Here is a 27,814-nt window from a genome sequence, read left to right as displayed (position 1 = left end):
TCGTCTACTTCGTCAATCGTATAGTTACTCATATCCTCACTCATCAATCATACCCTCATCCACTCACTCATCCACCCGTCCCACAAATACAGCCCCAACCTCCCTCCCTTCCTCCCCCCACACCCGCTCACAAGGAACCCACTGCACACCTCCCTTCGCTACAACACCCCCCAGCCGCTCCCCCAACCCTGAATCCCGTGAAATGTAAAGAGTACCCACCGTCCACTCCCGTCCCGCTAATACGTTGACATCCCCTTCCCTAGACAATTCCAGGCTGAAAAATCGTGCCAGGCTACCTTGCACCGTCGTTGTTGTCGTCCCAAGCATCTCACCATCTCGCGAAAAGGTAATGTTAAGAGAAGTCAAGCCCATGGCGCTCCATTCGACATCTACATTGCGCGGTAGAGAGGAGATTTGGACTACGAAACACGGCGGTATCGCCGCCTCGTCTGCACTGGTGTTGTGGAGAGCAGAGTAATGCGGGATCCGGTGTCTAGGTGTTTTGTCGGAGAAGGAAGAAGAGTGGGTGTTTAGAGCGTCCCAGGGGTCTATATCTTCATCTTCTTGCGCATCCTCTTCTCGCAGACGCGAGTCCTGATGCGAAGATAGGTGGATGGTGCGCCAGGCTTTTTGGATTGTGTGAATGGAAGAGGACGTGTTAGAAGAAGGGATGTAAGCAACACCACCACCACACCACCACCGTACCCCTTTTACCGCGCCAATCCGCCACAGATGCTGCAGCGAAAGCACGACTTGGCCGGCGACTCCGCGCGAGGTGTAGGTGGACATTGAGGCGGGGTGCAGGGGGATTTGGCCGGCTATGTAGACCATGTCTCCTACCTTGTTCTCCTGTGCCTCCTCCGCATCCTCATCGCCCGCAGAGGTAAGGGAAGTAGAAGTAGGCAGCGGGACAGAAACAGCCTGACTATACGGCCCAATATTCGCCGGAGCCCAATAACTCATACTCTGGACGTGCAATCCCTCTCTCTTTTCGCTCCGCTCCGCGATTACGCTGAGCATCACGTCAACACCTTCCGGCATGGCGGTGTCGCAGGCGACGGTGACGCGGGAGGGGGGGTTGATGGCGGTGAAGAAGGAGGCGTAGAGGGGGTTTAGGAGGGTGAAGGTGGACATGGAGCGGAGGAGGAGGGTGGTGTGGGTTATGTTTGATTTTTGAACATGGTGGTTGGAGAGGTGGTGGGAGAGGAGGAGGAGGATAGATGAGAGTTGGTGGGAGGGGGATGAGGGGGTGGGGGTGGGGGAGGTGAGGTTGGAGATGGTGAGGAGGGTGGGGGTTGAGCGGATGGTGTTTGTAGGGAGGGAGACGGGGGTACGACTTGATGGGTTGTTGGTGAGCGTAGTGGTACTCTCCGGTACAACATCCGTCGTCGTATCCTCGATCGATTCCAACACCTTCGCAAACTCATCATCAAACACCTCCGGCACCCTCAGCGCCGCTACATCCCCCATTCCACTCTTCTCCTCCACCCAACTCTTCACAACCCTCAGCACCGTCTGCCCCCCCTCCAATACCACCGCTTCCCCTTCAACCCCAATTCTCTTTTTCCACAGCGGCCCGGGCCCATCCACCGCCAGCGTCTCGAACTCGCCCCCCTCGCCCAAAATCGCCCCAGCACCCACTTCATCCCCAAACATCCCCATAGCCTTACTCAACCGCGCCACAGCGGCCGGGCCCCCAGCGACATCCAGCCCCAAAAAAGAAGAGTCGAGCCCGCCAGAAGCCGTCTTAATGATAATTGCTTGTTGCCCAACGGCACGCATGTCGCGCAAGAGCGCAGACTGCTCGCACGGCGGGAGCAGTGGGTACTGCCACAGGTACGCCAGCGGCGTAAGACCTAGTCTGAGGGCTACGGATTCTACGCGCGTGCGCTGGTAGGTGCTTAGGATTGCGCCGGTGGATATGGCGTTGGCGGTTGGATGGGCTTGCATTACGCGTTTAAGCAATGGGACAAGATCTTCTGTCTCGTCATCTTGCTCTACTATCTCTTCCCCGTCCTCTAGATCTATCTTTTGTTTTTGACCATGCGTCTGCTGAGAAGAAGAAGATGTCAACGGCGCCGCATAATCCCTGTTCGAATCGACTGCTGTACCCGTGATTTGCCGACGGTACAGCGGCAGATCGAGCGCCTGCGAGTACAGAGGGACTACAGAGTGGCCGACCGTCTGGTACATGTAGCTGTTTGTGTCCTGTTCTTCGCCATTAGGCAAGGGCCCCGGGTGCAGGTTGGCCAGGGCCACGACGCGGTGGCCGTTTGCTTGACAATGGAGTATGGAGAAGAGCGAGTCTTTACCTCCCGAGATCAGCGCGATGACATTTAGAGATTGCGCCATGGCGCCTGGGAATTGTGAGTGAAATAGTTAGCCGCTGCCGCCGTCCGCCGAGCTGGGCTGGGCACACGAGCAAAAAGGCGCAACAGAAGGAAAAAAAATAAGGCTAGGACGCTGGGGCAGGGTACGTTGAGGCGGCCCGATGCAGTCGAAGTGTAAATGCAGGTTGGAAGTGGTATTGCTCGCTAAAGTTGCGCGCCGCCGCACGCTAGAACAGCATGAATGTTTTCCAAAAAAGGAACGATGCACTGCCGACAGGCTGACTACTACTACTTACAGATACGTGGTAGGTTAATTGATCAGGAACAATCCAACCCCCCCCCCCCGGTCACCGAACTGATCACCTAAGACCTAGAGCAGAAAAAGAAATGGTTAGCACTCAACTTTATGCATTACGCGGCTTCACTCCAGTTCACATGCAAGGCGTTTGGAAAAAGTAAGAGAAAAGATAGAGGCCGAAGTGTCGGTGTAACGCATTTTTTGCTATGTATGATAGTCGGACAGTGCCAGCACCGTTAACCTACAATTGGGGCTACGATAGAGCTTTACTAAGGGAGGGTAGGTAGTAGGGGTGTGTGTGTGTGTTTGTGCTGAGCAGTTCAGACGATTACATGTGTGTATGGTTTGAAGAAAAGAAGCGAAGATTCCCAGAATGTTAGAGGTGGCGAATGCCGGGAGGGAAAATGGATTCCCACTCCGACAAAGCCCCAATTACAACGAGTGATGATGAACAATTGAGGCAACGCGGCGACAAGTGGCCGGTGGTGAGTAGGGTAGTTGGCCATGTCGTCATGAGGAAAAAAAGAACACCCAAGCGAAAAGGAAATGAAGGAAGAGAGAAAAAAACCAAATCTATCCCGTTTCTTCCCATGGTTTACCTCCAGTCTCCTCGCTCCAGAACCCCGAAGAAACGTACCAAACCGACGCGCAAAATGAAGTGTGAAAAAAAGAAGAGGCTAATATCAAAGTGTGTGTGCCACCAAGATCGGACGCGTAGAATACAAGAGGAGAAGTGAAGCGAGGAACTCTTGTGTGGGTCTGAATTGCTTCAGATCGCTCAAGTGCGAACCTTCGCCGCCTGTCTAGCAATGGCGCCTTTGCGTATCGACGTCAAAGAAGACTAGCAGTCGCCTCGCGTAATGCAAGTTTCTTCTACCAAGTGTTGTGAATGTCATGAAGGGTCGTTAAATGTTGAAAGGCAGGAAACGCGACAAAAACAAATGCCTACTCGTTCCTCTTGCGCTTCTTCTGGCTGGGTGTTGACTCGTGCTCGGATCCGTCAGAGCTTGACGTAGGGATCTCTGCAGCAGCGTTGTAAAGAATCTCACCCATGGTGGAAGGAGCCTGTGCACCAAACGGGCTACCATGACCGTGTTGCATGTCGGCGTGGTGGAAGTCGGAGCCCATGACCTCAAGGCTGACAGCGCCAGTTCCGTGGGTGCGCTGGTGCTGAGAGAGGTTGTCGCTCCTGGAGAACTTCTTACCGCAGTCAGTGCACTCAAAGGGCTTGTCGTGAGTGTGAAGAGAGCGGTAGTGGCGCTTGAGATGTTCCTGGCGGCGGAAGCGACGGGAGCAGAGAGTGCAGACAAATGTCTTGGATGGGTCGTCGGTGAGCGACTGCTTGCGACCGCGGCGGCTAGTAGGAGCGACGGGAGTGGTGTTCTCGTCAGAGCTGGAGGCGACGGCGTTCTCGGCTTGACCTGATTCTTGTTGGCTTGAGGCTCCAGACACGGTGTGCTCATCACCTGATGTCTGTTGCTTACCCTGGAAGTCAGATTCAGTCTCGCTGAAGGCGGAGCGGGCCTTCTTGACTGTTTGCCTCTTGACTGCGGACATGGTGTCGAACTCGCTAGCGGCGGGGGTGAGAGGCAGGCTGTGGACAAGCTCCTCCTCGAAGTCGGTGAAGCTCTCGTCGCTCAGGAAGTCATCTTCAGGAGAGAAGGCGCCAAGGTCAGTGCGCTGGCGCTTGTTACCGAGGAACTGGGTGTTGTCGTTGGAGAAGTTAACAAGGCCGTTGAAGTCGTCTTCGCAGTCGAGCTCAAAGAGGGGCTCAAAGGTGGGAAGGCCGTTGAAGCTGAAGGTCTGCACAGACTCAATATTGTCAACCTTGGCAGTTTCACCCTTGAGAACAACCTTATGCTCCTCGTCACCGGGGCAGAGAGTGACAATGGGGAGTTCAGAGGCAGCCGAGACGGTAAGATCGCGGGGGTTGCAGAAGTTGTTCTCAGCCTCGGCGACGGTAGTGCGGGGAAGAGGTGAAGGAGAAGGGGAAAGAGAAGGGCAAGAAGTTGCGGAAAGAAGGTATGAACCCTGGTTGACCGAAGGAGGCTGGATGTATACTTGTGTACAAGTTAGCGAGCCCGTTCACACACACACACATTTCACCCGGTTGATTGCGGATAACAAGCTACGCAACCATGACGGTTTTCTTCAACAGTGAGCAAACTTACCTGGTGTCATTGGTGGGGTGGTTGAACGCCACTCGAGGCCGGCCGAAAGGATCTCAGAAAAGACCTCGCCTTCACAGCCCTGCTTTACACCCTCCATGCCCTCACCGGGGAACATGTCGTGGAGAGGAGTGGGGAGGATGTCGTACGAGGAAGGGCTGCTGGTGCTGCTACCGCATGATGACAGAGGAGGAGTAGCGGGGGAGAAAGAGTAGTCGGTGTCAATGGGGTGAAGGTAGGGGGAATCCTGAGGTTGGATCAGGATGGCTGGCTTCTGGTACATTGGCTGGGGTGACGCGACTGGAGTCATCATTTGGCTGGCGTAGGCAGTCTGAGGGTAGGACATTTGTGAGTTTGCTGATGTGGGCCTCTGGTAGTACATGTTGTGTGGCTGGAAGGTTGATTGTCCTGAAGGGTGTGGTGTGAAGTGGCCGTGCTGGCGGTTGTTCTCGCCTTGAGGATCTGGGTTGTAGTAGAAGAATGGTGATTGCATTGCTTGGGTAGGGTGAATAGGGTATGAACCATCCATTGCAGATGGCTGTTGTGATGGTGGTAGTGTAGTAGTATGAGTTGGTGTCGTTGCTTCAGTCCGATAGTTGGTTGGATGGATGAGGGATTGTGTGTAGTATCGAGTGAAGATGGAAGACGTGTATTAGTAGTATGTAGGTGTTGGAAGAGGCAGGATGCTGTTGAAGAGAGACAGAGAGAGATGTTGAGGGAGTGGAAGGAATGACTGGGGATCGGTTCGCAATAACGAGACCGTCACTTAATAGATATTGTAGATCAAAGAGTGTGAGGGCACAAAATTATGACCCAAGATGAAATGGTGAACAGCGATGGCGGAAAGAAACGAGAGGGACGTGGTTGATGAACCTTGGACCAGGGCAGACCAGTGAAAAAGAGAACTGATGCGCACACGCTCCAGGACGGCTCGCTTTAGTGCGTCGGGGCGCAGCGTGCTCCACATGCCAGCTAGGAATGGGATCCTGCGTTAGACCCTCGCCTTGACTCGCGTCAAAAGCAGCGAGTGCATTGCGGCCAGGGTTTGGGGCCTAAAATTATTCGCCCAATGCATAGCTGCACGGGGCTATAGGCGAAATGAGATGTGCACGGCGGCGCCGGCAGGCGTGCAGGTATTGGCTGGCGGCCAGCCCAGGTGGGATGGGATGGAGGGTCGGCCTACCACGCATACGTAGCCACTGACTGTACCGCCGCCCAGTCCGGATGGCGAAGCCACCCAAGCTGAAGAAGGCGACGGAAGGTTTTTTTGCAGTAGCAGCGGCACGGCTGGATGTGAATGAGTCTGTGTGTGTGTATGTGTGTGTGAGGCGACAACGGCCAGTCATGGCGAGTGGAGACGCTGCTGAGACTGCCGCTGCCGCTGGTGCTGGGGGAGTGGGAAGCAAAGACGAAGAGGGTGGGTATGGTGTAATAGGCGGGTGACAGGCAGGTGGGTGTGAGTGTGTCTAACCTAACCAGAACCACAGGCATGCCTCTCACACGACTCCAACTCGCCTCGAGATTAGCGTGCTGCTGGGTTTCATTCAGGCTATCCAGCTATCTGCCAATCGATAATGATAACTGCCAGACCCTGGCACCCAGTGTTTTGAAACGTCCACTCAGCGTTACGGCCCTTCCGCTGCGGATGACGATTGCTGGGTGATTGTGATAACGCCGCGCGCCCTCTACCGTGTCTGTCACACCAAACAATGCCGTATCGCCCGCAGTATCACCGTCGTCGACCACTTGCAGAAGCAATGTAACGCGGTGCCCATGTCGTTTTGTCGCTCGCTGACCACGGCGGCGCCTTGGGTCTGGAGACTAACTTGGGACTGACCTGGGACTGGACTTGGGACATGGGGGGCGTCATGCAACAAAAAGACGAAGGCGGCGGCGAGGGCGAGGGCGAGGGCGAAAGCAACAACCTTCGCTATGCTTTCCCTAACATGTTGGGCCGTCGACCAGAGTGTGGTAGCCATGTCTCACGACCACGAAGAGAATGCGAGGTCAAAGTCATTCAACTGCAGCGCGCCATGCTTGCCGTCCGTTAGCCACACCACACATACGCACAAGGTCAAGGTCAAGGTATGTGTGCATCCATTGCCACAGGCGTCGCGCGACACTGGAGCGAAGACTCGGCGCGCCGGGCTCACGCAGGAACGTCAGCCATGATGCAAGAGCAAGAGGCCTGCATCGCCTTGCCAGCTGGAGCAGCCGGGCAGCGCCGTCTCCCAGTGGCTACAAACACGGCCACGGCCCATGGTGCGACATTCTCGAGTGCAATGAGCTGCACGTCGCCACCAGTACCGTTCTTTTTTCCCTCGTACTGTACTGTGCCCACCCCACTGCCAAAGCCCTACAATGACATGGAGGGTCGAGTGGGATCGGGATGTGCATGGGATGGATGGGCATATAGCCACGCTTGCACTTGCGGCCTGAGTCCATGGTGCAAGTCTGTTTCAGAGCCTGGTTTGCCACATGGCCGCCGGCCGAGTAGTGTAGAGTAGCAGCAATTGCAGCCGGCGAGCAGCGTGGAGCCAAGATGGCGAGGGCATGGCACGGCATAGCATGGCATAGCATGCGGGAATTGCGATACTGCACATCTAGTAGGGTGGGTGCTCCCTTGAACGCGTTCTATCTATGGAGGGCCAACGGGCGTGGGTGGTTGGCAACGCGCTCGTGATGCTGACCGTCCAGCGTCGACACAATGGCGGTAAAAAAAACTTGTGCAGGCCGGGGTGTGGGTGCGACTGGCGGCACAAAATAGCAGCGAGCTATTGAATGCAGCGGATGCAGAGTTGTGAAGCCGCCGGCGAGACCTAAATGGGCGTTGTGGTAAAAGCGGCGGGATGAGAGGTGCGGGACAGGCGGCGGTGGTCGAGTCGAACAGGCCCGATCGTATCCGCCAGGCCGTCTTCCCCCACATTGGCCGCACAGCTGATTGATCCAGAGGCGCGTCTACTGCAGGAACGATGCAGGAACAAACGACTGCACTCTATCTCTCTATCCCATCTCTGTATCCGTCTACATACGCCTACATACGCCTACTCTTCTTATACTAGTCTGCACTTACTCTACCTTACATACAACATACACTACTGCCCTACCCTTCCCTACATACACCACCACCACACCGTCTTATCCTCAACCCCAGGCCCTGCCATCCTTCCACCCCCGCCCTCTCTGACCGCCCCCTCGCCCGCCACCGGCCACTTACGCTGCGTCTTCTGTCAGCGGCTTCACATGCGAGCGAGGGCGTGCAATTTCTAGAAGGCCACCGCAGCGGGGCCGTGTTACGACTCGACAGGGTCCCGATGCGATTCACGCTGACAAAGGGCCTCTCTGTCCGCGATGACAGAGCGTACGGGTGCGAGGGTGCGAGGGTACGAGTGGATGGCCTGGTGGTCGTGCGTGGTCCTGCCACTGCTTCGGCGCCGGGGAAGCTGTCGTGGCTTCCATAGCTTCGGCCCACCTCGCCCACAGCGCCCTCTCGTCTCTCTCCACCAACTCCACCAACTCCACCAAGCCGCCGGCTCAGGCCTGGCATTGGCTGGTTCGTCCAAGGCCCTGATCTTCGACCATTCCAGGAAGGTTTCCAGTCTGGCGGGGTCGTGGCTTCCATGCCGCTCGCCCTCGCCCATGGTTTAGACTAGGCCCATCGCCGCTAGGGCTGCCTTTGACTCGCTCAAAGGCCCTTCGGATGCAATGCCATGACACCCGGCTTGACCATCAACTTTGTCCAGCGAACAACTGTGCCACTCGTCTGATCGCGTTTGTCCGCCATGCCGCGCCCCAACCCAACGCGACCACCCATCCGCCTCCGCGAAGACGCCTACTGAAGACGCCAGCATTGCGCGACCGCCGCAAACTCATGGCCTGACTCTGTGCCTCACACCTACACCTGCACCTGCACCTGCACCTGCACCGTGTCTGTCAGTGTCCTTGCCCGACTATCGGCAGTCATGACGGACGTCAACTGTCGCCCAGACGCCGAACGTCTCCAGCCCACCAAACTCGACGCAACCCATTCCCACTCTGCTCCACCTGCTGCTGCTGCTGCTGCTGCTGCTGCTGCTGCTGTTGCTGCTGCTGACCTTGTGAAACGCGGGCAAGATGATGACATTGCCCCAACACACCGCAGTGACAAAACGGCCATGTCATCCCAATCAGGCAGCTGGCTGGCGGGCAGATCGCAGATTCGACCTATCCCACTCTGTCCACCACTGTCCAGCACGAGCCTCCAGACTGCTCTCAAACGAAATTCGCGTTATGCTGAGCGCAGGGTCTAGGGTCGTTTGCAATCTCCCTCCGTCGCTCCGTGTGGGTGCCGTCTGACTGGTCCCCGGCGTTCGACCTTCTGGAATATGTGCCTTCCCCACATTTGCTGCTGCTGGGTGCTCAGTGCTGAATGCATGCAAAAGTGCTATGCAGTGTCGTGTCATGGTAGGCCCAGCAAGACCCTTCGTGTAAAACGCAGCCCAGGCATGCCAAAGACCAATGTCTGATACGCAAGACATCGGTAACAGACACATGTCTCGTCTGGGCCACACGGCAAGTGGAACTTGCACAAGGCCCGCGTTCTGGAGCCGTCGTGGCCACTGCCGGTCCGGCCGACCTGACCAAGTTCAGCATACGAACAGGCGGTCGAGGTCCATGGGGCCTGCATCTTGCAACACACAGACACGTGGGCATCTGTCGCCATGGTCACTCTATGATAAGCCCACGGCGAAACCATTGTCAATCTGGGCTTAGCCTCGACATAGTTCTTCGGAACGACACTGCCCGCGTAATCCATTGCCCAAAGTCTCCAATGGCGTCTTTACTATGCAAATCTTTGCTAAGTCGCGTCTTGGCTGGTCATCCAAATCTCTGCCAGCCCTCCGCACGCTTGTGATTCGACATTGCAATTGTGACTCGTAACAGCCAAATAAATGGGCTCAACAAAGAGACTGGGGCCTCGCAGCATCATCGGCAGCAGCACTGTTGCTTGCTTGTTCCATCAAGGGTCTATCTTGCACCTGCAACGCTGCGGGCCAAACCGTCCGTAGACGGCTAGCAACTGTGCTTTCCCAGAGGAGCCAACAGGTGGTTACAGCTAAAGTCGCCGATCCAAGTGCAGATCTTGGGCAGACGAGCATGACAGGGTCGACGATCGCAATTCTAATGAACGCATATCGACGCAGCCGCATCCAGTTTTGTGCTCTCTTCGGCCAACTAAACAAATGTGATGAGCATACAGAGTTCGATTTGGCATGCAACAGTAGTACGCAGACTACGTATGTGGTATCGTGGGTGCTGGATACGGGGTGGCAGTGACGTCGTCGATTGACGTAAAAGTAGTCGTGATTTCAAATTGCCAGGCAGTAGGCAGCCGACACGCATCCAGCAAGAGTACATAGAAGTAGTACTGTACGGGTAATACACAACCCATGATTCACGGCCGGCTGCTCTTCTACGTGGGTGTTGCATGAGGAAGGTATCAAAACGGTCTGGAATCTCTTTTACGAGCACACTGAACAAAATCCCGGGACAAGCTCGATCAAATTTCGAGTCGGTGAGCAAGCAGCCCGCGGCATAACACCGCAAAGTGCCGTCTGTCGGTGTCGGACGAGCTTGGCCCGTGACGCTCAGACACACCGAATAGCCGTGGGACTGCAGTGCGCAGGCACAGGTGCCGAGATACTACTTACAAGAGTAGAGTACATAGCCGACAGGAAACGAGACGCCAGGGCAGCCTGCAGCTATGCACAGCGTATGTAAGTGGCAAGTGTGTACATAATACCGCGGGCAAAAGAATCCATTGTGTCGGAAACACGTCGAGGCATGAAATCGAGAAGCAAGAATAGGATAATAATGCTCCGCTATGTGCACCCATGGTCGTGGGTCTCCCAGGCTTTCTATCCTCGCTGAAACAAGCCATGGTCAAAGGCCGTCTGTCTGAAGCAGCAACAGCCGCCATTGCGAAGTCGCCCATGAATGCCTGGCACCCAGTCCGTTTCACAGGCCTGCGCATCCTGTCAAATGCGCGAAACATACAGGTGTCAGTTAACGGTCGCGTCTAGCTTCCGCATCAACAGCTGTAACAACCGCGTCGGTACTCCGAACACACAGACAACACGACGGGACGGGTCGGGGACAGGCCTCAGAAGGTGGTGATGAGTTGTAATCAGTCGCGGCCATTTGGCTACGTCTTACTCTTCCTATCTTGATATGAGATATCATCAGCGGCCATGAAAAAGAAGAAAGAAAGAGACCGGCCAAGCAGCGCGAAAGAATTTTGACATTCTCTCGCTTCGCCGCGATTTACCCGACGTCACGTGAGTCTACCGGAGAAACCTGGGCGCCGGCGCTAGCCGAGAGACAGAAATAAAAACTCAACAGCTCTGCGTACAGCTTCTGTCGTTATGCGGCGCAGGTCGATAGTCCGTTTCCCCGGTTGCTTGAGGGCCATTACTCCATGGCCCTTCATGTGTCGTTGACCTGCCAGAGTGAACATATTGCACAATCTATCATATACACTTTGTGACGGCGCCTATTTTTTGTTAGTGGCGTCTTCACTGGAAAAAGATAGAACATACTCATTTGCGTGAATTGGCCTTCTTTTTTTCTATATTTATTTCTCGCCATCACAAACGGCATGAAATTTGGCGTGGGGCGGAAATAATCAAGTTGACAAGATTGCTGTATACGCTGAACTGCAAAACTCCGAAATTGCAATTCTCTTCGCCCTTCGGTCTTGCCAATGTTAGTGTATCATGGTGGGCTGAAGCTTGTCGCGTCCCCGCGTAGTGTTTCACATGAAAAGATTGCAATCACAGTAAAACAAGCATACGCAAAAGGCTCTACCTTGCATGGGGGTTTTTTTTGGTCTTGTCTGCATGCTTCATTTCACACGCTCATGCTAAGACTGGGCTTCTCTACAGTATCAGAGAAAATCGCCCGAGTGGTACATGGGCCTTCTCAACCATTTCTCATGTTTCACGTGAAAATGCCTTGGCAAAGTGCATGTTTCTTGTTTGGCAACCCTCTCGACAGCAGAACGAACAACTGTTGACTGTGATCGGCCTGCAGTATCATGTGCTGTGTTACATTGAATTTGCTGTGAGAGACGATTATTACTTGTGTTTGTTTCTGATTTGCTGAGTGTGTTGGCCCAGCTGGAATTCTGAATATTGGTTTTGTCATTTGTAGAACATACGATAGAAAACTTTTAGTTAAATCAAATCAAATAAAAATAACCACAAATCTATACAGTATGTCTGTCTACCGAGCCCACACCTGCACTGCCTAGGTCACAAGCATCCACTTAGATCAATACAAAATCATGTTCTTCATTTATTACGCGTGCTGCGGATGATGGCGGCGGGGAAATACTGCATAAGCGCTGCTCTCCAATATCCACCCACGTGCAGTCTACATGCATGGATCGCCAGGAACCGCTAGGAAACGACGATGCAAAGCATATTAATACTACACTCGCCTCAGAGACCAGAGTAATCTCGAAACGAAAACGCATGCTTGCATTAAGCTGTAGCTATCTTCTGATGTAGACGTAATCACGCTGTTGTGTCAAATTGATAACTAGGTGAAAAGCAATAAACATATTGTCGCTGTTTTTATTCAACAAGTCAAAGTTATTGAATATTAACGTAGAAAAGGAAGACTACATCTCAACCTGTTTCTCACATCAACTGCTACTCACAATCAGAGTAGCAATCGGCATGCAGAGATGAATGGTGCGCTGTTTCTTCAGCGCACATCGTGGATTACCTGGTGTGATGTCACCTGCATACGCGTTCTAGCGTGAGATCATGTCCCCGGCCGACTCTCCCGCGCCGCGACCGATTGCAACCATATCTTGCGATCAAGGCCCTGAACCCTTCTCCGCTGTCACACCCCCTCTTTTCTTTTTCTTTTGCGTGCTGTAACTGTGAATTGAGACAAGATGGCGCCTAAACGACGTGCAGAAATCGTAGACCTCACTGCTGATGACGCGCCTGATAGCTCCTCATATCGCGCACCCAAGCAATCTCGTACATCGTACGATGGAGCCCAACGAGCGGCCCATCAGCTCATCGCCAGTTAACATGACCCCCGGTGACATTTGGGACGATGACGAATATGAGGAAGATGAAGCCTCACAGAAAGCCCTCCCCCGATGCAATCCAAGGGCATAGCCAGGAGCATTACAACTACCTGTTGTACGGCGCTTTAGATGACAATATTCTCGGCGTGAGGTACTACAATGGATATGCCACAGAAGGAGAAACGGTGGTGCTTCGAAGAGAACCACAGAACCAGTACGATGCAAACGCCATCCGTGTCGATAATGTCCAAGGAGAGCAAATTGGTCATATTCTAAGAGGGCTGGCGGCCAAGCTGGCGAAATCCACAAAGTAAAACTGCACCCTCATGAGCAGGAAAAGTACAATGTTCTCGAGGCCGAGGCCAAGGGTCAACTCGACAAGTACAGGAAGAGTATTAGCAAAAAGGATGCTGCATCCACGTACCGCCATCTTCTCCAAGTCCTGCTTCGCCTGCGCCAAGTATGCAACCACTGACAGCTCGTCGGCGAAGAGCGTCTCGACTCCATGCAACAGCTCGACGAAAACGGTGCAGTAGACCTAACAGACGAAAACAAACTCGCCCTCCAAAAACTCCTCCAACTCTCCATCGACTCCCAAGAAGACTGCCTCCATCTGCCTCGACATGTACAAAGACCGCCTCATCACAACCTGCGCTCATACCTTCTGCACCCCCTGTCTCGAGCGCATCATAGAATCCTCACACAAATGCCCCTTATGCCGGTCGCCCCTCTCCTCTCTCGCCACCACAACCGTCAAACCCGCAAAAAAAAACCCCCCCCACCTCCCTTCTGCTCCATCTGCCCCCTCGACGCAAGAAGAACTCGCCGACAAAACCTCCCTGGAAATATCCACAAGCACAAAAATCGAAGCCCTCCTCTCCATCCTCCACGCCTCCCGCAAGAACCCAACTACAAAAACAATAATCTTCTCCCAATGGCCCCTTTCTTCCTCTCCCTCTTCTCCCCACACCTCTACTCCCATTCCTACTCCTTCGTCTGCATAGACGGCTCCATGCCTCCCCCCCCCAATCCGTCTACTGCGTCGGTCTCAATCTCGTGGCTGCGAACCAAGTTATCCTCGCCGACTCGTGGTGGGCGCCTGCGATTGAGGATCAGGCGGTTGATAGGGTGTATAGGCTTGGTCAGACGAGGGAGACAAGTGGTTTTCGGCTCGTTGTGGAGGGGAGGGTGTTGGGGATTCAGGAGGAGAAGAGGATTTCGCTTGTGTTAGTGCTGATGGTTGTGGAGTTTTGTAAAGGGTGTTTGATTGTTGAATTCCATGGCGTGTTTACTTTCTCACTTTCTCACTCCCTTCGATTATTGTCATTCATTCAGTATTTCCGCTTCCCTTGTAGTAAAATACACAAGCCATAGAAACTCAATGTCGGACCAATGTGCCTCAACCGACACTAGCAAATCGCAAATCGCAAAGAAACATCAGGCCACCGTCTCGAAATCTCTTTTTATCATACTCCCTCCTCATTTGTTTTTTTGCCACTCACCTTCATCCCACTCCAATCCTCCTATTCATCCCCCATCTCAAAACTGCACAAAAAGCGGCGGATACAAAAACAAAAGCAACTGTATCATCGGTGGCACACTCCCCAACAAGCCCCTACAAAACCTCGCAACCCTCACACTCCCCAACTCAGGCCCAACCTCATAATACCCACAGACCGAACTGCCCACTATCCAGCCCAGCAGCAGAAACATGATGAAGAGGTGCCAGGCCGGGTGCAGGTTGTAAGGGTTCGTGGCCCATTGTTGCCAGGTGCTGCAGAATTTGTAGGAGAAGAGGGATTTTAGGAAGGGGATGGTGTTCTTGTTGTTGTTGTTGTTGTTGTTGTTGTCGTGGTCGGACTGGAAGTGGCGAAGACGCGCTTTGTTAGCCGTGGGTAAATAGGTGCCGCGAAGGGGTTCTGTGGGTGGTCTAGCAATAAGCCGGGGGGGGGGGGGTTATGGATACAAGTGATAAAGGAAGGAGAAAGGTAGGAGGAAAATACAGTGATTTGTATTGTATGCGAACACGATTCATCATATTCAGATTGTCTACCCTCCGTGGCTTCGGCAAGGTAATCTTCGATGTCGAGGATTAGGTATGGGACTAGTATGTCCTGGGGTTTGGGGAGGAGGTCGGGTTGCTGGTGGGGTATGGTGGTGAGGGAGTCGGTGGGGGACATTTGCGCGGATGAGCTGATGTGGTGGGGGAAAAGGAGGTAGGGAGAGGGTAAGAGAAGGGAATGGAGAGGCATTTTTTGGGGGTGGAAAGAGCGAGGGTTGGGGAAATGGGAGAAGGTGCGTGGGTGATGGGGGGGATGTGAGGGAAGTTGGTAGTGATGTGCACACAATTATTTCTCTCTTGGGACTTTTACTTGATAAATGACCATTTACTTCTGAATAATATGTTCAACGTGTCTCTCTAGCCGCTTCAGCTTCGGTCTAGGTAAAATATTAGTATAGATGATGGCAAGTTACACGCACCACGTGACCATGGCCTGTATGGCCCTCACTGAGAAGCCCATATATTATTACAAAGCCATTTCCATCGTCCTTGCAGCTGTCATGCCCGTATTCACACGCGCCATCTCCAGATAAGTAGACTGCATAAGTGGGATGTGATGGGTGCAACGGGCGCGATCTAATACCAGCTCCTTACTAGCATTGTTCGTCGCATAGGCTCAGAAAATACCTTAAGCGCACAATTGGGTCAATCTGCGAGGGATTTCCTGGCACAAGAGTTACCAACATGCGCCGCCTATTGTTCATATGCAATTGGCGCTCATGCTTGGGCAAAACAGGCTGCTATTGTTCTGCGAGACATGAAAAGATAGAAGAGGTCGCGATTTCCGCCAAGCAGTGGAGTCGAGGTTTGCTCGACTAGACCCCGCCATGGCTTTCTTCCACCTTATCCGCGCCTGGCTAGGGGCCATCACCTTGCTGCCATATCGCCTACTGCGCGCCCTGCTCCCCACGCGCTCATACTTCGAAGAACTAGACGCGTCTGGCAGAGACGGCAGAATGCCCAAATTCTATCACGATGACGAGGCATGGGCGGATATAGAACCCCTCCCCCAGGATGACGGTGGTCTGCACCCCCTCGCTGCCATTGCGTATAGCGACGAGTACAGCGAGGCCATGGGCTATTTGCGCGCCATAATGGCCAAGGCTGAGTACAGCGAGCGAGTCCTCGGCCTCACAGAGCACATCATCAGCATGAACCCCGCGCACTACACTGTCTGGTGAGTCGACCTGCATGCGCACATTACGGCTACCTGATGCTCCACAGGCTCTACCGCGTGAAAACCATATCCGAAATCGGCAGGTCGTTGCAGGACGAAATCGCATGGCTCAATCCAACTGCACTCAAACACCTCAAGAACTACCAGATCTGGCATCACCGCCATACCATTATTGACCAGCTGGGCTCACCAGAGGGCGAACCCGAGTTCATCAGTTCCATGCTGGAGCTCGACTCCAAGAACTACCACGTGTGGAGCTACAGGCAATGGCTAGTCGAACGGTTCGACATGTTTGACAAACCCGAAGAGCTGGAATGGACACACGGCATGATTGAGCAAGATGTTCGGAATAATTCGGCGTGGAACCACCGCTACTACCTGGTCGTCGGAGGCCGTAAAGGCAAGCCCAGCGCAGACATTGCCGACCGCGAGATAGAGTGAGCTACTGCTGTTGCTGCTGCTGCGCATGGCTGACTGCTAACCCAACTAGGTACACAAAAGCAGCCATTCGCAAAGCGCCTCAGAACCAGAGCCCATGGAACTACATCCTTGGAATCCTCCGTGCGGCCGGACTCCCCAAGTCCACCCTCAAGGACTTTGCAGGTGAGTTTGCCGACGTCCAAGACCCCGACAATGTCCACTCAAGCCACGCCCTGGACCTCCTGGCCGACATTTATGCCGAAGAAGAAGACGGCAAGAGGAGAGCCGAGCAGGCGTTGGATCTTTTGGCGACCAAATACGACCCGATACGCGCGAGTTACTGGAACTTCAGAAAGGGCTTGCTCGAACAGCCCAAAGTCGCTGCGTAGACTAGGGCCGGGTACAGTGGACGAGCATGAACTGCGCAGATTCCTACTTCTGCGGATCCGCACCACAAATGTCATATTCCAGTGCGAGTACATTTCAGGCGTGCCTGTAATAGCCGCAAACGCATTGTTGGCGAATATTCCGATCATGATAACAGGCTAGGACGTGCCATGCGGTCTATTCTTTTTAGTTTCCCTTTCCGTCGGGGATCTCCTCTTTGATTCCGCGACTTTCCCGAGCCCATCACCATCCCCACCGTTGCGCCGAGCTGTAATAGGATGGGTACCTTTTGGACAAGCTCCCCTGTACAAAACGACTGGTTCGCGTCTTGTGATAGGCAAATCCGCCAAAAGCATAACGCCATCTGGGGCGGTAACGCCCGGCAGAATGTAGTCCGCCGCCGATAACCGCATCGGGAAATGCAAACCAGGGACTGGTTTTTCGAGGACCGGGTCTCATGCTTGTGTCATTCTGCGGTACCTACGTGGTCGCCTGTTCCTTATCGAGAATCTATAGGGTAATTCATGCACTTTATAGGGTAATCAATACTAGATATCGTGGTTGTGATGAGCCAGTTACCCCACTGGCCCTATGCACCTGGACTCTGGGGTTGCGGGTGCGTGCGGAGCGATAAGAAGAATTTTGGTAGAGATAAAAGATGAGAATCCTGTGTACTTGAGGTTGACATTCGCGAAACAATCTTTGAAAGCTTCAGGTCCTATACTCTTCACTAGGCTTTTCTACTGCATTTGTTCTTCATATTTTTCTGTGATACCCAACTTTGTTTACTATCTTCAACATGACCGTCAAGGAGTACCACAATGAGGAGCAGTCTGCACAGAGCCCTTGGGTTCAGACTCCATTGAGGGAGTCGTATGCGCTTTCTGAAGCAGCGGGATGGTACGGTCACACTTTTCCTGTCACCCAAACTTCACCTCCACCCTTTCGGAAAAGAGATTTCTAAATCGCAGAAGCAGAGTCTTTCTCAAGCTGGAAAACCTCCAGCCTTCCGGATCATTCAAGTCACGGTAAGTGTCGACTTCATTGTTCATGGTTGTCACTTTACTAATGCAGCAACAGAGGCATCGGCAACTACATCCTCCGTCGTCTCGCAGAGTTTCCTCAAGGCACACGCCCTCATATCTTTGCTTCTAGTGGTGGAAATGCTGGTCTCGCTGCTGTTCACTCGGCTCGTGCCCTCAACCTACTCTGCACTGTCGTCGTGCCTACAGCTACTGCACCCTTGATGGTAGCTAAGCTCAGGGCTGCTGGTGCATATGAAGTCATCCAACATGGTGCTGCTTGGAAGGACGCCGACGCCTACCTAAAGGAGCACGTCATGCCCTATGTACGTCGTACCCATCTCGCATCACATGGCTTCACTGGACTAACATATCACGCAGGCACAAACAGAAACCATCTACTGCCCACCCTTTGACCACCCAGATATCTGGCAAGGCAACAGCACCTGCATGACCGAGATTGCAGCCCAGATGCCCGGCGGCGAGGAACCCGACGTCCTTATCTGCTCCGTCGGTGGTGGCGGCCTTCTCAACGGCATCTGTCAAGCTATGGACTCCCTCAACATGACCAAGACCACCATCCTCGCCATGGAGACTGCCGGAGCCGAGAGTCTGCACGCAGCCATCCAAGCCAAAGAAGTCATCACCCTCCCCAAAATCACATCCCAAGCCACCAGCCTCGGCTGCGCCCGCGTCACAGACGCAACCTTCAAATACGCCCAACGCGGCAACGTCCGCAGCGTCGTTCTTCCTGATGCTGAAGCTGCAATGGGCTGCTGGCGCCTCGCCGACGACGAGCGCATCATGGTCGAGCTCGCCTGCGGCATCAACGTTGCCCTTTGTTACGATGGGCGTCTTGAAAAGGCACTTGGTCGCCCTGTCCGCCCTGAAGACAAAGTCGTCATTGTCCTCTGTGGCGGCAGCAATGTTAACAGCAGGATGCTGTGTGACTGGCGCAACGAGTATGCTTATATTGAAGAGGAGACTGAGGCCCGTAGGCGCAAGAGCGACTCTGCGCTTGGTAGTGAGACCACCAGCGAGACGGGGAGTGTAAAGGATCTTGATTTGGGCAAGCTGAGCGTGCCGAGTGAGCTCAGCAAGCCGTTTGTTATTGAGGGGATTGAAGTGGGGTGTGTCGAGTGCTCTTGAGAGGAGTGAGGCATTTTGGTTTATTTTTATAGAAGGGTTCTTTGGCGTTTTGTTTGGACTTGGGTTAGCGTGGGACTGCGATTTACTGCCGCTCAATGAAAGGCATTTTCTTCTTTTTGACTTAATCTTCCTCGATCGATACGGTATATGTCGTAGTCTTGTCTCTTATGAATCTACGTGCGGTGTGATAAGTATGGGATGGGATGCCGGTCAACGCGCAGCATACATCACAATGGTGTCGAGGTGACGCCATTCCTAACCAGATTGTCCTTATACCGAGCAACTCGAAAGAGATTAGGCGTTCTCCTCTTGAAGTTTAAGCTATATGAGAGAGACAATATTTGAGTGTCCTCGGATTAGGAATCGCATAGTGATGTGCTTCAGTGACGCTTACACTACGTTGGGATTACCCGTGTGACGCACCAACTATTGCGCTCTGACGATATGTCCGTGTTAGCAACACCAAGCGCATAGATATCATCAAAACCGCTGTCTGAGATTCCATCATGTCTCAATCATCTCAATCCTTAATTTCCAATCCACAATGTCTTTACTTCGATCAACCACGCTGCGCGTAGCTTCCAGGCTCCACCCATTGCGAAATGCAGTCCAAGTCCAAGGTCGGACGTATGCCAGCGCGCGTGGCCTGCCTGCCAAAATGAATACAAGCAACGTCCCATGGTACGTTTAAAAAAACCCTTGAAATGTCAAACCGAACTTGAAGTAACAATGTACCTGCAGGATGGCAGCCGCCGCTGTTGGTACCGCTGGGGGTCTTTATCTCGTTACAAAGCAAGACACATCCCACGCCGACAGCAAGCAAGCAAAAGCGCAACACACCAACGTGGGTGAGACCGCCTCCAACAATCAGGGCAACACTACGCCCTCAAAAGGTCAGATAAATCTCCCAACACTCCCACTGAACCGAAGCTAATGGATTAAGCAGACAATGACTTTGCACCCGGGACTCAGAATGGCAAAAGCGGCGAAAAACTAGGCCAGAAGAAGATAGAAGAAAAACCAGATTCCAGTCAACCTGGCGCCGGTCGCCCTGACCCCGACGAAGAAGGCGGTCTCATAGGCCACGGGCCACGTGATTCCAAAAAGTCTGGAGACCCAGGTGCTGTGACGCCTGATTTATATGACAAGGTTCGTCTGCTTACACCTACCTTTTACCCGAATGCCTAGCCTTCTTTCGTTCTTTCTCCCTCTTCTTCGATGTATCAAGATTGCTAATATAACAACAGCCCGATCCCCGCGGCAAACCAACAAGCATGAACCACATGTCTGGCAAACAAGAGGGCCTGTCGAATGCAGATACGCATCATACGTCGCAGGTGTCGCACCAGCCTGAGAAGAGTAAGAAGGGCGAAGGTGTAGCGGAGACGGCGAAGCTCAAGGGGACTGTTTCGACGGATCGGCCGGGGCCGGAGAACAAGGAGGAGAGGGGGAAGGCGAGGATGGACAAGAATGCTTAAGTTACGAGTTTAACAGTCGAAAATTTTGTTGGAGTTAGATGTACAATACAATATGCAAAGAATCGTAAAACCATATTTAATGTTTTTCCTCAAGTATCCTTTCATTCTCTCAAACCTCCTCGCCGTCCACCTACACACACCAACTCCTCAATCCCGACCAAACCAGTCCACCCCCCTAACCAACCGATCACAAACATACCCCGTAACCACTGCATAAACCCCCTTATGCAGCACATCAACCACCTGCTCATTAATCGGCCAACTCCACGGCACCGCGCTCGTTCCTGCCGCCAACTCCACACTCTGATCCATCATCATCCTTATCCCCGTATGTACAAACGCCGCAAACGGGCCAATCACCCCGTAGTACGACATCACCGCTCTTACGGGCCCGGTGAGAATGCCCATCCCGAAGTGGTGCACGTGGTTGAGCAGGTTGGTGTTGCGCTCGTAGAAGGAGGCGCTGACGCCCAGGTGGTTGCCGATTGTACGCGCGGGAACGTAGGAGTTGGGGCGGTGGGTGAGGAGTTGTTCGAGTTTGTTGGTGCCGGACATGCTGGGGGTTGGTTGGTTAGTTTGTGGGGGGTTGATAAGGGGGACAGGTTAGGGATGGAGTGTACACGAGGGCACCGAGGAAGCCGGCGGAGAGACCGATGGCGACGGCGCGGCCGAAACTAACTCTAGGGACGGAGGGGTAGAGGGATTTTGCGTCCGGGTAGGAGACGGTGCCCCCAGGGTGGTGGTATTGTGGCATTTTTCTTTGGGGTATGTGGGATGTTTGTGGTGTTTGGAGGCTTGAGATGGTGAAAGGTTGTGGTGAGAGTGTAGGGTGAGGTATTCGACCTTACGTCGCGTGGTGGTAATGAAACCCAGATGTTTCTTTCATTTTGACGTCACGCGGTGAAATTGGGGATGTAGAATGTTGCGACTGAGTGCATCCGCTGCTCAGAACAGCTGTCGATGTTGGCTTCGTCATAGGAGCGTCACGATGAACTTATTGCAAGGTTGTGTTATACTGGCAGAGTAAAGTAATGATAAAAAGATGCTGCAGACATGGAATAGAAATCTCAACTCTTGTATTCTTGGAATAACACGGAAAACAATCATGGCGGAAAACTTTGCAGCAAAGCAGGCTGAAAAGGTCCTTGGTCACAACCAGCAGAGTGCCACAACACAAGCCGATATCTCCAACCCGGGTCTTGATGGCCAGAAGTATGCGGAACCGTCTGGCGAGAAGATGAAGGCGCTGGTGTGGATGGGAAAGAATGACGTGCGTGTTCGTATGCGCATCCAGCCCGAGACTCCCATGATGCTTCAACTAATTATTCCCGCATAGAGGACGTCAGCAAGCCCAAGCTCATCGAGGACCACGATGTGCTTGTACGAGTCACTGGCTCCACTGTCTGCGGAAGTGACGTGCATCTCCTGCACGGCGTCATTATCCAGACGGAAAAGGGAGACATCCTCGGCCACGAATTCTGCGGTGTCGTCGAGCAGGTTGGGTCTAAAGTTACCGAGCGAAAAGTCGGAGATCGCGTTGTGAACAGTTTCGTTGTCTCGTGCGGTGAGTGTAGGTTCTGCAAGCAGAATCTTACGACGGCTTGCGACAAGACGAATGCATCTACCGTCCATCAGATGCTGTATGGCGAGAAGATGGGGGGTATATTTGGGTATTCGCATTTTGTTGGCGGATATGCGGGTGGGCAGGCGGAGTATGTGAGGGTGCCGTTTGGCGATCAGAATCTTCTGAAGTTGCCGGACAGTGTTCCGTTTGAGAAGGGCAAGTTGTTTAGTTGGGTTTATGAGTGGACGATGCTGACAACAAGAAGGTCTTTATCTCTCTGACGTACTCCCGACTTCCTATCACAGTGTATGTGACACAGGTGTGTTTGAAGGTGATAGCGTTGCCATCTGGGGTCTTGGGCCTATTGGTCTCATGGCATGTGTGTGGGCATTCAAGAAGGGCGCGAAGCGCGTCATTGGCATCGACAACAATTGGCGCACTGAATTTGCAAAGCAAAAGATCCCGGGACTGGAGACTATCAACTATCAAGAGCTTAAGAAGCAGTCCATTCCTGCCAAAATTCATGAGATGGTCCCCGGAGGTGTCGATGCTTGCATCGAGGCCAGCGGCGGAGAGTATGCAAAGACTTGGACACACAAGCTTGAGTTGATGTCTGGAATGGAACAGGACACATCCGAGATGATCAACGAGTGCATTTACTCAACCAGGAAGTTTGGCCGAGTCGGTATCATTGGAGATTACGTTGGATGTAAGTTGTCGAATCATAGTTGGTCGTGGACTTGGACTCATTGTGCTACAGTTACGAACCACTTCAATATCGGCGCGGTTATGGAACGCGGTATACGACTAATTGGATGCGGACAGTGTCCTGTTCAGAAATGTAAGGATGTCACGTCGAAAGGCGCGGGCTTGTTTACTGACATGCAACAGATTGGAAGGAAATTCTCGAAATGCTGGAAAAGGGCGAGGTTGATCCGACATTCATGGTGACCCATCGCCTCAAGATTGAGGACATTGCAAAGGCATACTACCTACAGGAGAAGCGCCAGGATGGCTTACTCAAGTGTTTCGTTGAAACCAAATTCTCGGAGCCGCGGACTGCTGGCACCCCAGAGCTGAAGGAACTTTAAGCAAGTGGAGTTTTCGATATTTATTGTTTTTAATTATTCTCTCAGAATGACGATATGATGAATTTCAGAGTTGTTTACCTGCATGTCTCACGATGGTGCATGCATGACTCCGAGGTCTTCAGCTGACATCCAAATGACATGTCTCTTATTATATTTCCCCACCTCATTTGTTAAATGATACATGTGTTGCTTACTCCACATCAAAGCTGGAAGCATCCTCTTTCACTATATTCTCCTTCCGTATCCGTCGCCCCTTGCCATCGTCGCTTCAAACATTCACGACTCCTCCGCTGTCTTCCCGACCCTTCTCACTCACAACTGTCATGTCTTCCTACGACCAAATAACTCTCTAAGATGGGGAGAAGATGACCCTAGGACAAGGGGGTAAGGAGACTGCCACATAAGAAGACCTCAAAGCCTCCAACGAGGCGCATCAAATGCACGGCTTTGATCACCTCATGCAAAAGGGACCAAGACAGCTCGTCGTCTTCGATTCAGGCGACGGGGCCTTCTTGAAAGATGTCATGGGAAAAAGGTATCTGGATGCCATAGGGGGCATTGTCGTCGCCTATCTTGGCTACGGTCGCAAGGACTTCGCGCAAGTTGCTTTTGAGCAGGTTGGTCAGATACTACTTTGTTTCTGACGGCCAAACTAACGCGGACGCAAAGATGACGAAGCTGGAAGTCTCTTCCAACCAACGTAATCTGACCAATAACAATGCAGTTAAACTCTGCGAACGCCTTTCCGGCCTCGTGGCTCAAGCTTTTCCAGATAAAATGACTGCTCCAGCGTGTACCTTACTACTGGCGACAGCGAGGGCATAGAAGCTGCGTATCATCTTATTTTGCGCTATTGGAATAAGTCTGGGCTTCTAGGTACTAGCTATGGCGGAGGCTACAAGAAGTAGAAACTAATCTCTTTCCGCAATTGCTACCATGGCAGCACATTTATTCCTGTATCTATGAAGCCCGAGTTTTCTGACTATGGATGGAAGAGGTGGATGGAGGGCTATGGCCGCGATTTCTATGAGAGCAGCTCGCATAGGATGTTTTGCAATATTGATCTGCCGCATGAGCTGTTCTTTGAAAGGAGCAAGTTGAAGCATGGAGAGAATGTTGGACAGGCGGCTGGTAAGTGATATTTTTATGTGAGTTCCTTTGGCATGCTGCTGATGCTGGAACAGCACGGGAACTGGAAGAACGGATTCTCCAAGAAGGCGCCGATACCGTTGCCGCCTTCGTGTTTGAGCCCGTTCAAGGCGACGGTGGCGCTATCGACATGCATCGCGACTTCTTTCTACTCGTGGAGCGAATTTGCAGAAAGTACGGCATCTTGATGATTGCAGATGAGATCATGTCGTTTGCCAAGACGGGGCACTGGTTCGGTATGGAGTTGTACGGCGTGTGCCAGATATCATGGTCATCAGCAAGGGTCCTACATGCGGCTATCTCCCTGCTGGAGCTGTGATTTACCGCAACGACATTTGGAAAACGGCATTCAACAACATCAGCACTAAGACGATGCTTTCGGATGTCTGACAGCACGACTACACTTGGTCAGGTCATCCAGTTTGCTCTGTTGTCGCTCTCCGCGCACTCGACATTATCGACCGGGAGAACTTGATCGAGCTGTGTGCAAAGCGCCGCAGGGAGTTTCTCGATATCCTCAAGTCAGAGCTCGAGGGGCTGCATACCATTCAGCAAGTTCGTGGAACTGGTATCATGATTGGGATCGATCTCATTTCTGATATCGCAACGGATATTGAACAAAAGGTACTTCTAGAATACGGTATTGTGCTCAGGGCGAGTACCAATAAGCATTGCATGCTTCTGAAGCCGCCTTCATCTATGACAGAAGAGCATTTTAAAAAGGTGGCCGAGTCGCTGAGGAAGGGTTTGAGAAGTTTTGTTACACTGGGCGAGAGCGCGATAAGCAAGAGTCATCAACACTGAGTTGTGGGTAGGCCTGGCTTTCGGGTTAGTTAGGGAGACACTGGCAATTACGCAAGGCGGGATATCCGCTAGGTTTCATCATGTAAATTTTAGCATGTGAATGTGGTAATTAGCTGATGATGTCATATCTAGTGGAAGTAACCCTTGGCCTGTCACTGGGTTAAACCTACTTCTCAGCTCTAGGCCCTGTAATTCACACAACGTTTCTGTCACTCATTTCACCTAGCCTTGACTTAATTCTTTCTTATTTTACCAACAGTGTTTAGTGGAAGTCTCATGATCAGGTCGCGTCCTATGCAACTGAATGTCTGCCTTCCGTCAAACTCCGATCGGCACTCACTCTTGATTGGCTACTTTAGACCCGTTCCGTCTGACGACATATGATCTCTCCACTGTTAACGGCAGATTCAATTGTTATTGTAATCATGTTTTTTTTTTTAAAATAATCAACAATCCTAGATCCCTGTCACTGTTGTACGCCATTGGTTGCTCTGCGTACCACAGTTTATCACAATGAACTCTATTCGTTCGAGTGGGAAACCTTATTCGACGATTGAGTATCCCCGAGATTGCAGAGATGGGATACCCTCACCACAGTGATATTTCATCCGCGGAAAACACTGAACGAACTGCTATGGAGGCGCCACAAAGACAGTGGATAATGCTAATGCGTTTAGTCCTGTTGTCGACCCAGTTTTGCCCCTTATTACCGCGGACTGTAAATTATGAAACGAACGAAATAGTCCCTACTGACTGCATGTTTCTTTGGCGAATATAGGGTGGGGCCATCCTTTATGCATCGCCAAGGAAGCACACAGCTTCTGGAAGGGCCGATGTGCTTGCCCGAAGCCCGTCCAACGTACTTATGTATAACATGAGCGGGGATGGAGACTTGAATTACAACCTACACTGCCTCGATCATAGCTTCAACTTAGCCCTAAGGCAACCAATTCAAGGAGATAACAATCTCTAGATCTGATTTGAAGTTTAAGGTCAACACACCATGATGCTGTTCAAACGGATATGTCTAGTGGCTTTGCTGGCAGCCCTCGCGTCTTCCTCCATAATCGAACGAGCTACCGTAGATACGCTACCCCTCCTGACTGCAATATCCAAGGATCCAGAACTTTCTACTTTCTACAGCCTTATCAACAGTACGGGAGGTACTGGCGGTATTCCTGGCCCGCCGTTCGAAGAGCGCTTCAATATCCTCGCGGATGGACGGAAGTACACGGCTTTTGCACCTATCAATTCTGTATGTAGCGACAGTGACATATCTTAACCCTGGTGGATCACTAAACGATACAGGCATTTGAGGCGCTGCAACCGGGACTAGCAGCAGCTTTGACCGCACCTGCATCATATGTGCTCCTCGAAGCCATTCTGAGGACTCACATCGCAGAAGGATTAGTGACAACAGAGGAAGTCCGCAATTCGGAAAAGCCCGTTATAAGCATCGAAGGCATACCTCTCAAGTTTGCGTCTGAGGGTAACACCATCACAATCAACAACCAAGCCAAACTAGTTTCTGCGCATGGCACTACTGTTGGAAACGGAGCAATCTTTAAAATCACCTCAATAATCGACCCCTTGGTATCGATCTTCGGAACCGATGTGAACAAGAACGGATCTGCCATCGCATCCGCTAGACGTCGACAAGCCAAAAAAATCTTAGAGTACGAGTTGCGACCCTCGGGAACTATCGCATCGGTCCTATCTTCTTTGCCAGACCTCTCGACATACGTAGATCTCTTGAACGCAACATCCCCGGCTTTCTTCAACTTTCTAGACTCATCTCTGCCTGCTGGCAAGTACATCTCCATCTTCGCCCCGAGCAACGCGGCTCTTGCGGCTGTCGGGCAAGGTGCCAAGGCTATTCAACCTAGCAATCAGCCATTTACTTCGTACTTGCTTGAGTATCCATTCATAGATACGACGTTGGTTGGTAGTGAAAAGTCGATTGTTGGGTTTCCGGCGGCTGTGAGAAGAGATGGCGATGGGGCTGTTACGAGTGTGAATAATGCGGCTGTGAAGGGAGAGCCGAAGTGCATGGGAAATGCGTGCGTCTATGTTATTGACAGGTGGTTGGATCCTGTTTTTGGGTTGTTGTAAAGAAATAATATACGGGGGTGTTTTTTTTGGAGTTCGAATGGGTAGTAGGCGTTCTCGTTTTGGTCAAGCTTCTTGCTATGAAGTTTCGGTTTGACGATCAATTATGTGGTAAAGGAACTTTTCTTTTTTCCATTGTATAATGCAACTTTGACTTGTTTTGCCCGATACAGTGCATGTCATAGTTATACGAAATCGAGAAGATCGTCTAAAAGCAAGTAAAGTAATTGTCACGTGTTTGTTGAGATAAAATAGCAGGTAAACGAGTTGGCGTGGACGTTTTTTGACTGGATCTTCTTTGAAAATGACTCAACTCGTTGATTGAGGCAAAGCAAAGGCAAAATGTACGCTGTTTCCGTGGGTGCACCTCTATGTAATTGGTCCAAACCTCTACCAGCTGAACGGTGCCGAGACACTATCTTCACAGCCTCCATTCGGCGGCTGCAATGGTCACAAATCATGCCACTTCCAGCCTGGGGGTCAGGAATCCGGCCCAACTGATTCGACTAAATCTTGAACT

The 27,814-nt window shown here is 52.3% G+C and overlaps 12 protein-coding genes across 12 annotated transcripts; 7 read left to right on the top strand and 5 right to left on the bottom strand.

The window, feature by feature from the left end:
• Positions 1-63: 63 nt before the first annotated feature.
• COCSADRAFT_95267 (uncharacterized protein) lies at positions 64-2,352 on the bottom strand (the record flags this gene model as incomplete). The annotated part of the gene is made up of 2 exons (XM_007704263.1): positions 64-1,991; positions 2,043-2,352. 2 exons carry the CDS (start codon positions 2,350-2,352, stop codon positions 64-66), a joined length of 2,238 nt encoding a protein of 745 aa, XP_007702453.1.
• Positions 2,353-3,573: 1,221 nt separating this feature from the next.
• Positions 3,574-5,325, bottom strand: COCSADRAFT_173537 (uncharacterized protein; the record flags this gene model as incomplete). The annotated part of the gene is made up of 2 exons (XM_007704262.1): positions 3,574-4,688; positions 4,800-5,325. The coding sequence occupies 2 exons, from the start codon at positions 5,323-5,325 to the stop codon at positions 3,574-3,576; spliced, it is 1,641 nt and encodes a 546-aa protein (XP_007702452.1).
• A 2,398-nt stretch (positions 5,326-7,723) lies between these two features.
• On the bottom strand, positions 7,724-8,445 carry COCSADRAFT_228601 (uncharacterized protein). The gene has a single exon (XM_007704261.1). The coding sequence runs from the start codon at positions 8,416-8,418 to the stop codon at positions 7,900-7,902; it is 519 nt and encodes a 172-aa protein (XP_007702451.1). The 5' UTR covers positions 8,419-8,445; the 3' UTR covers positions 7,724-7,899.
• Positions 8,446-12,741: 4,296 nt separating this feature from the next.
• Positions 12,742-14,325, top strand: COCSADRAFT_192184 (uncharacterized protein; the record flags this gene model as incomplete). The annotated part of the gene is made up of 4 exons (XM_007704260.1): positions 12,742-12,836; positions 12,923-13,127; positions 13,217-13,342; positions 13,428-14,325. The coding sequence occupies 4 exons, from the start codon at positions 12,742-12,744 to the stop codon at positions 13,884-13,886; spliced, it is 885 nt and encodes a 294-aa protein (XP_007702450.1). The 3' UTR covers positions 13,887-14,325.
• Positions 14,326-14,421: 96 nt separating this feature from the next.
• On the bottom strand, positions 14,422-15,062 carry COCSADRAFT_183264 (uncharacterized protein; the record flags this gene model as incomplete). The annotated part of the gene is made up of 2 exons (XM_007704259.1): positions 14,422-14,801; positions 14,936-15,062. The coding sequence occupies 2 exons, from the start codon at positions 15,060-15,062 to the stop codon at positions 14,422-14,424; spliced, it is 507 nt and encodes a 168-aa protein (XP_007702449.1).
• An 838-nt stretch (positions 15,063-15,900) lies between these two features.
• Positions 15,901-16,930, top strand: COCSADRAFT_173531 (uncharacterized protein; the record flags this gene model as incomplete). The annotated part of the gene is made up of 3 exons (XM_007704258.1): positions 15,901-16,121; positions 16,169-16,558; positions 16,612-16,930. 3 exons carry the CDS (start codon positions 15,901-15,903, stop codon positions 16,928-16,930), a joined length of 930 nt encoding a protein of 309 aa, XP_007702448.1.
• A 627-nt stretch (positions 16,931-17,557) lies between these two features.
• Positions 17,558-19,198, top strand: COCSADRAFT_228556 (uncharacterized protein). The gene is made up of 4 exons (XM_007704257.1): positions 17,558-17,828; positions 17,903-17,956; positions 18,009-18,276; positions 18,332-19,198. The coding sequence occupies exons 1-4, from the start codon at positions 17,728-17,730 to the stop codon at positions 19,097-19,099; spliced, it is 1,191 nt and encodes a 396-aa protein (XP_007702447.1). The 5' UTR covers positions 17,558-17,727; the 3' UTR covers positions 19,100-19,198.
• Positions 19,199-19,643: 445 nt separating this feature from the next.
• On the top strand, positions 19,644-20,577 carry COCSADRAFT_173529 (uncharacterized protein; the record flags this gene model as incomplete). Its single annotated transcript, XM_007704256.1, has 4 exons — positions 19,644-19,780; positions 19,841-19,992; positions 20,046-20,248; positions 20,347-20,577. 4 exons carry the CDS (start codon positions 19,644-19,646, stop codon positions 20,575-20,577), a joined length of 723 nt encoding a protein of 240 aa, XP_007702446.1.
• A 147-nt stretch (positions 20,578-20,724) lies between these two features.
• On the bottom strand, positions 20,725-21,331 carry COCSADRAFT_162647 (uncharacterized protein; the record flags this gene model as incomplete). The annotated part of the gene is made up of 2 exons (XM_007704255.1): positions 20,725-21,133; positions 21,198-21,331. 2 exons carry the CDS (start codon positions 21,329-21,331, stop codon positions 20,725-20,727), a joined length of 543 nt encoding a protein of 180 aa, XP_007702445.1.
• Positions 21,332-21,630: 299 nt separating this feature from the next.
• On the top strand, positions 21,631-23,393 carry COCSADRAFT_38928 (uncharacterized protein). Its single transcript, XM_007703960.1, has 5 exons — positions 21,631-21,857; positions 21,914-22,357; positions 22,407-22,850; positions 22,902-22,982; positions 23,033-23,393. The coding sequence occupies exons 1-5, from the start codon at positions 21,683-21,685 to the stop codon at positions 23,230-23,232; spliced, it is 1,344 nt and encodes a 447-aa protein (XP_007702150.1). The 5' UTR covers positions 21,631-21,682; the 3' UTR covers positions 23,233-23,393.
• Positions 23,394-23,449: 56 nt separating this feature from the next.
• On the top strand, positions 23,450-25,230 carry COCSADRAFT_183259 (uncharacterized protein). The gene is made up of 5 exons (XM_007704254.1): positions 23,450-23,849; positions 23,902-24,023; positions 24,176-24,363; positions 24,417-24,617; positions 24,794-25,230. Exons 1-5 carry the CDS (start codon positions 23,670-23,672, stop codon positions 25,183-25,185), a joined length of 1,083 nt encoding a protein of 360 aa, XP_007702444.1. The 5' UTR covers positions 23,450-23,669; the 3' UTR covers positions 25,186-25,230.
• Positions 25,231-26,188: 958 nt separating this feature from the next.
• COCSADRAFT_192177 (uncharacterized protein) lies at positions 26,189-27,340 on the top strand (the record flags this gene model as incomplete). Its single annotated transcript, XM_007704253.1, has 2 exons — positions 26,189-26,440; positions 26,494-27,340. 2 exons carry the CDS (start codon positions 26,189-26,191, stop codon positions 27,295-27,297), a joined length of 1,056 nt encoding a protein of 351 aa, XP_007702443.1. The 3' UTR covers positions 27,298-27,340.
• Positions 27,341-27,814: the final 474 nt, after the last annotated feature.

The sequence above is a fragment of the Bipolaris sorokiniana genome, assembly GCF_000338995.1.
Source record: "Bipolaris sorokiniana ND90Pr unplaced genomic scaffold COCSAscaffold_11, whole genome shotgun sequence".
In the NCBI taxonomy this organism is placed as follows: Eukaryota; Fungi; Ascomycota; class Dothideomycetes; order Pleosporales; family Pleosporaceae; genus Bipolaris; species Bipolaris sorokiniana.
This window is presented reverse-complemented; position numbering and strand designations above follow the sequence as displayed.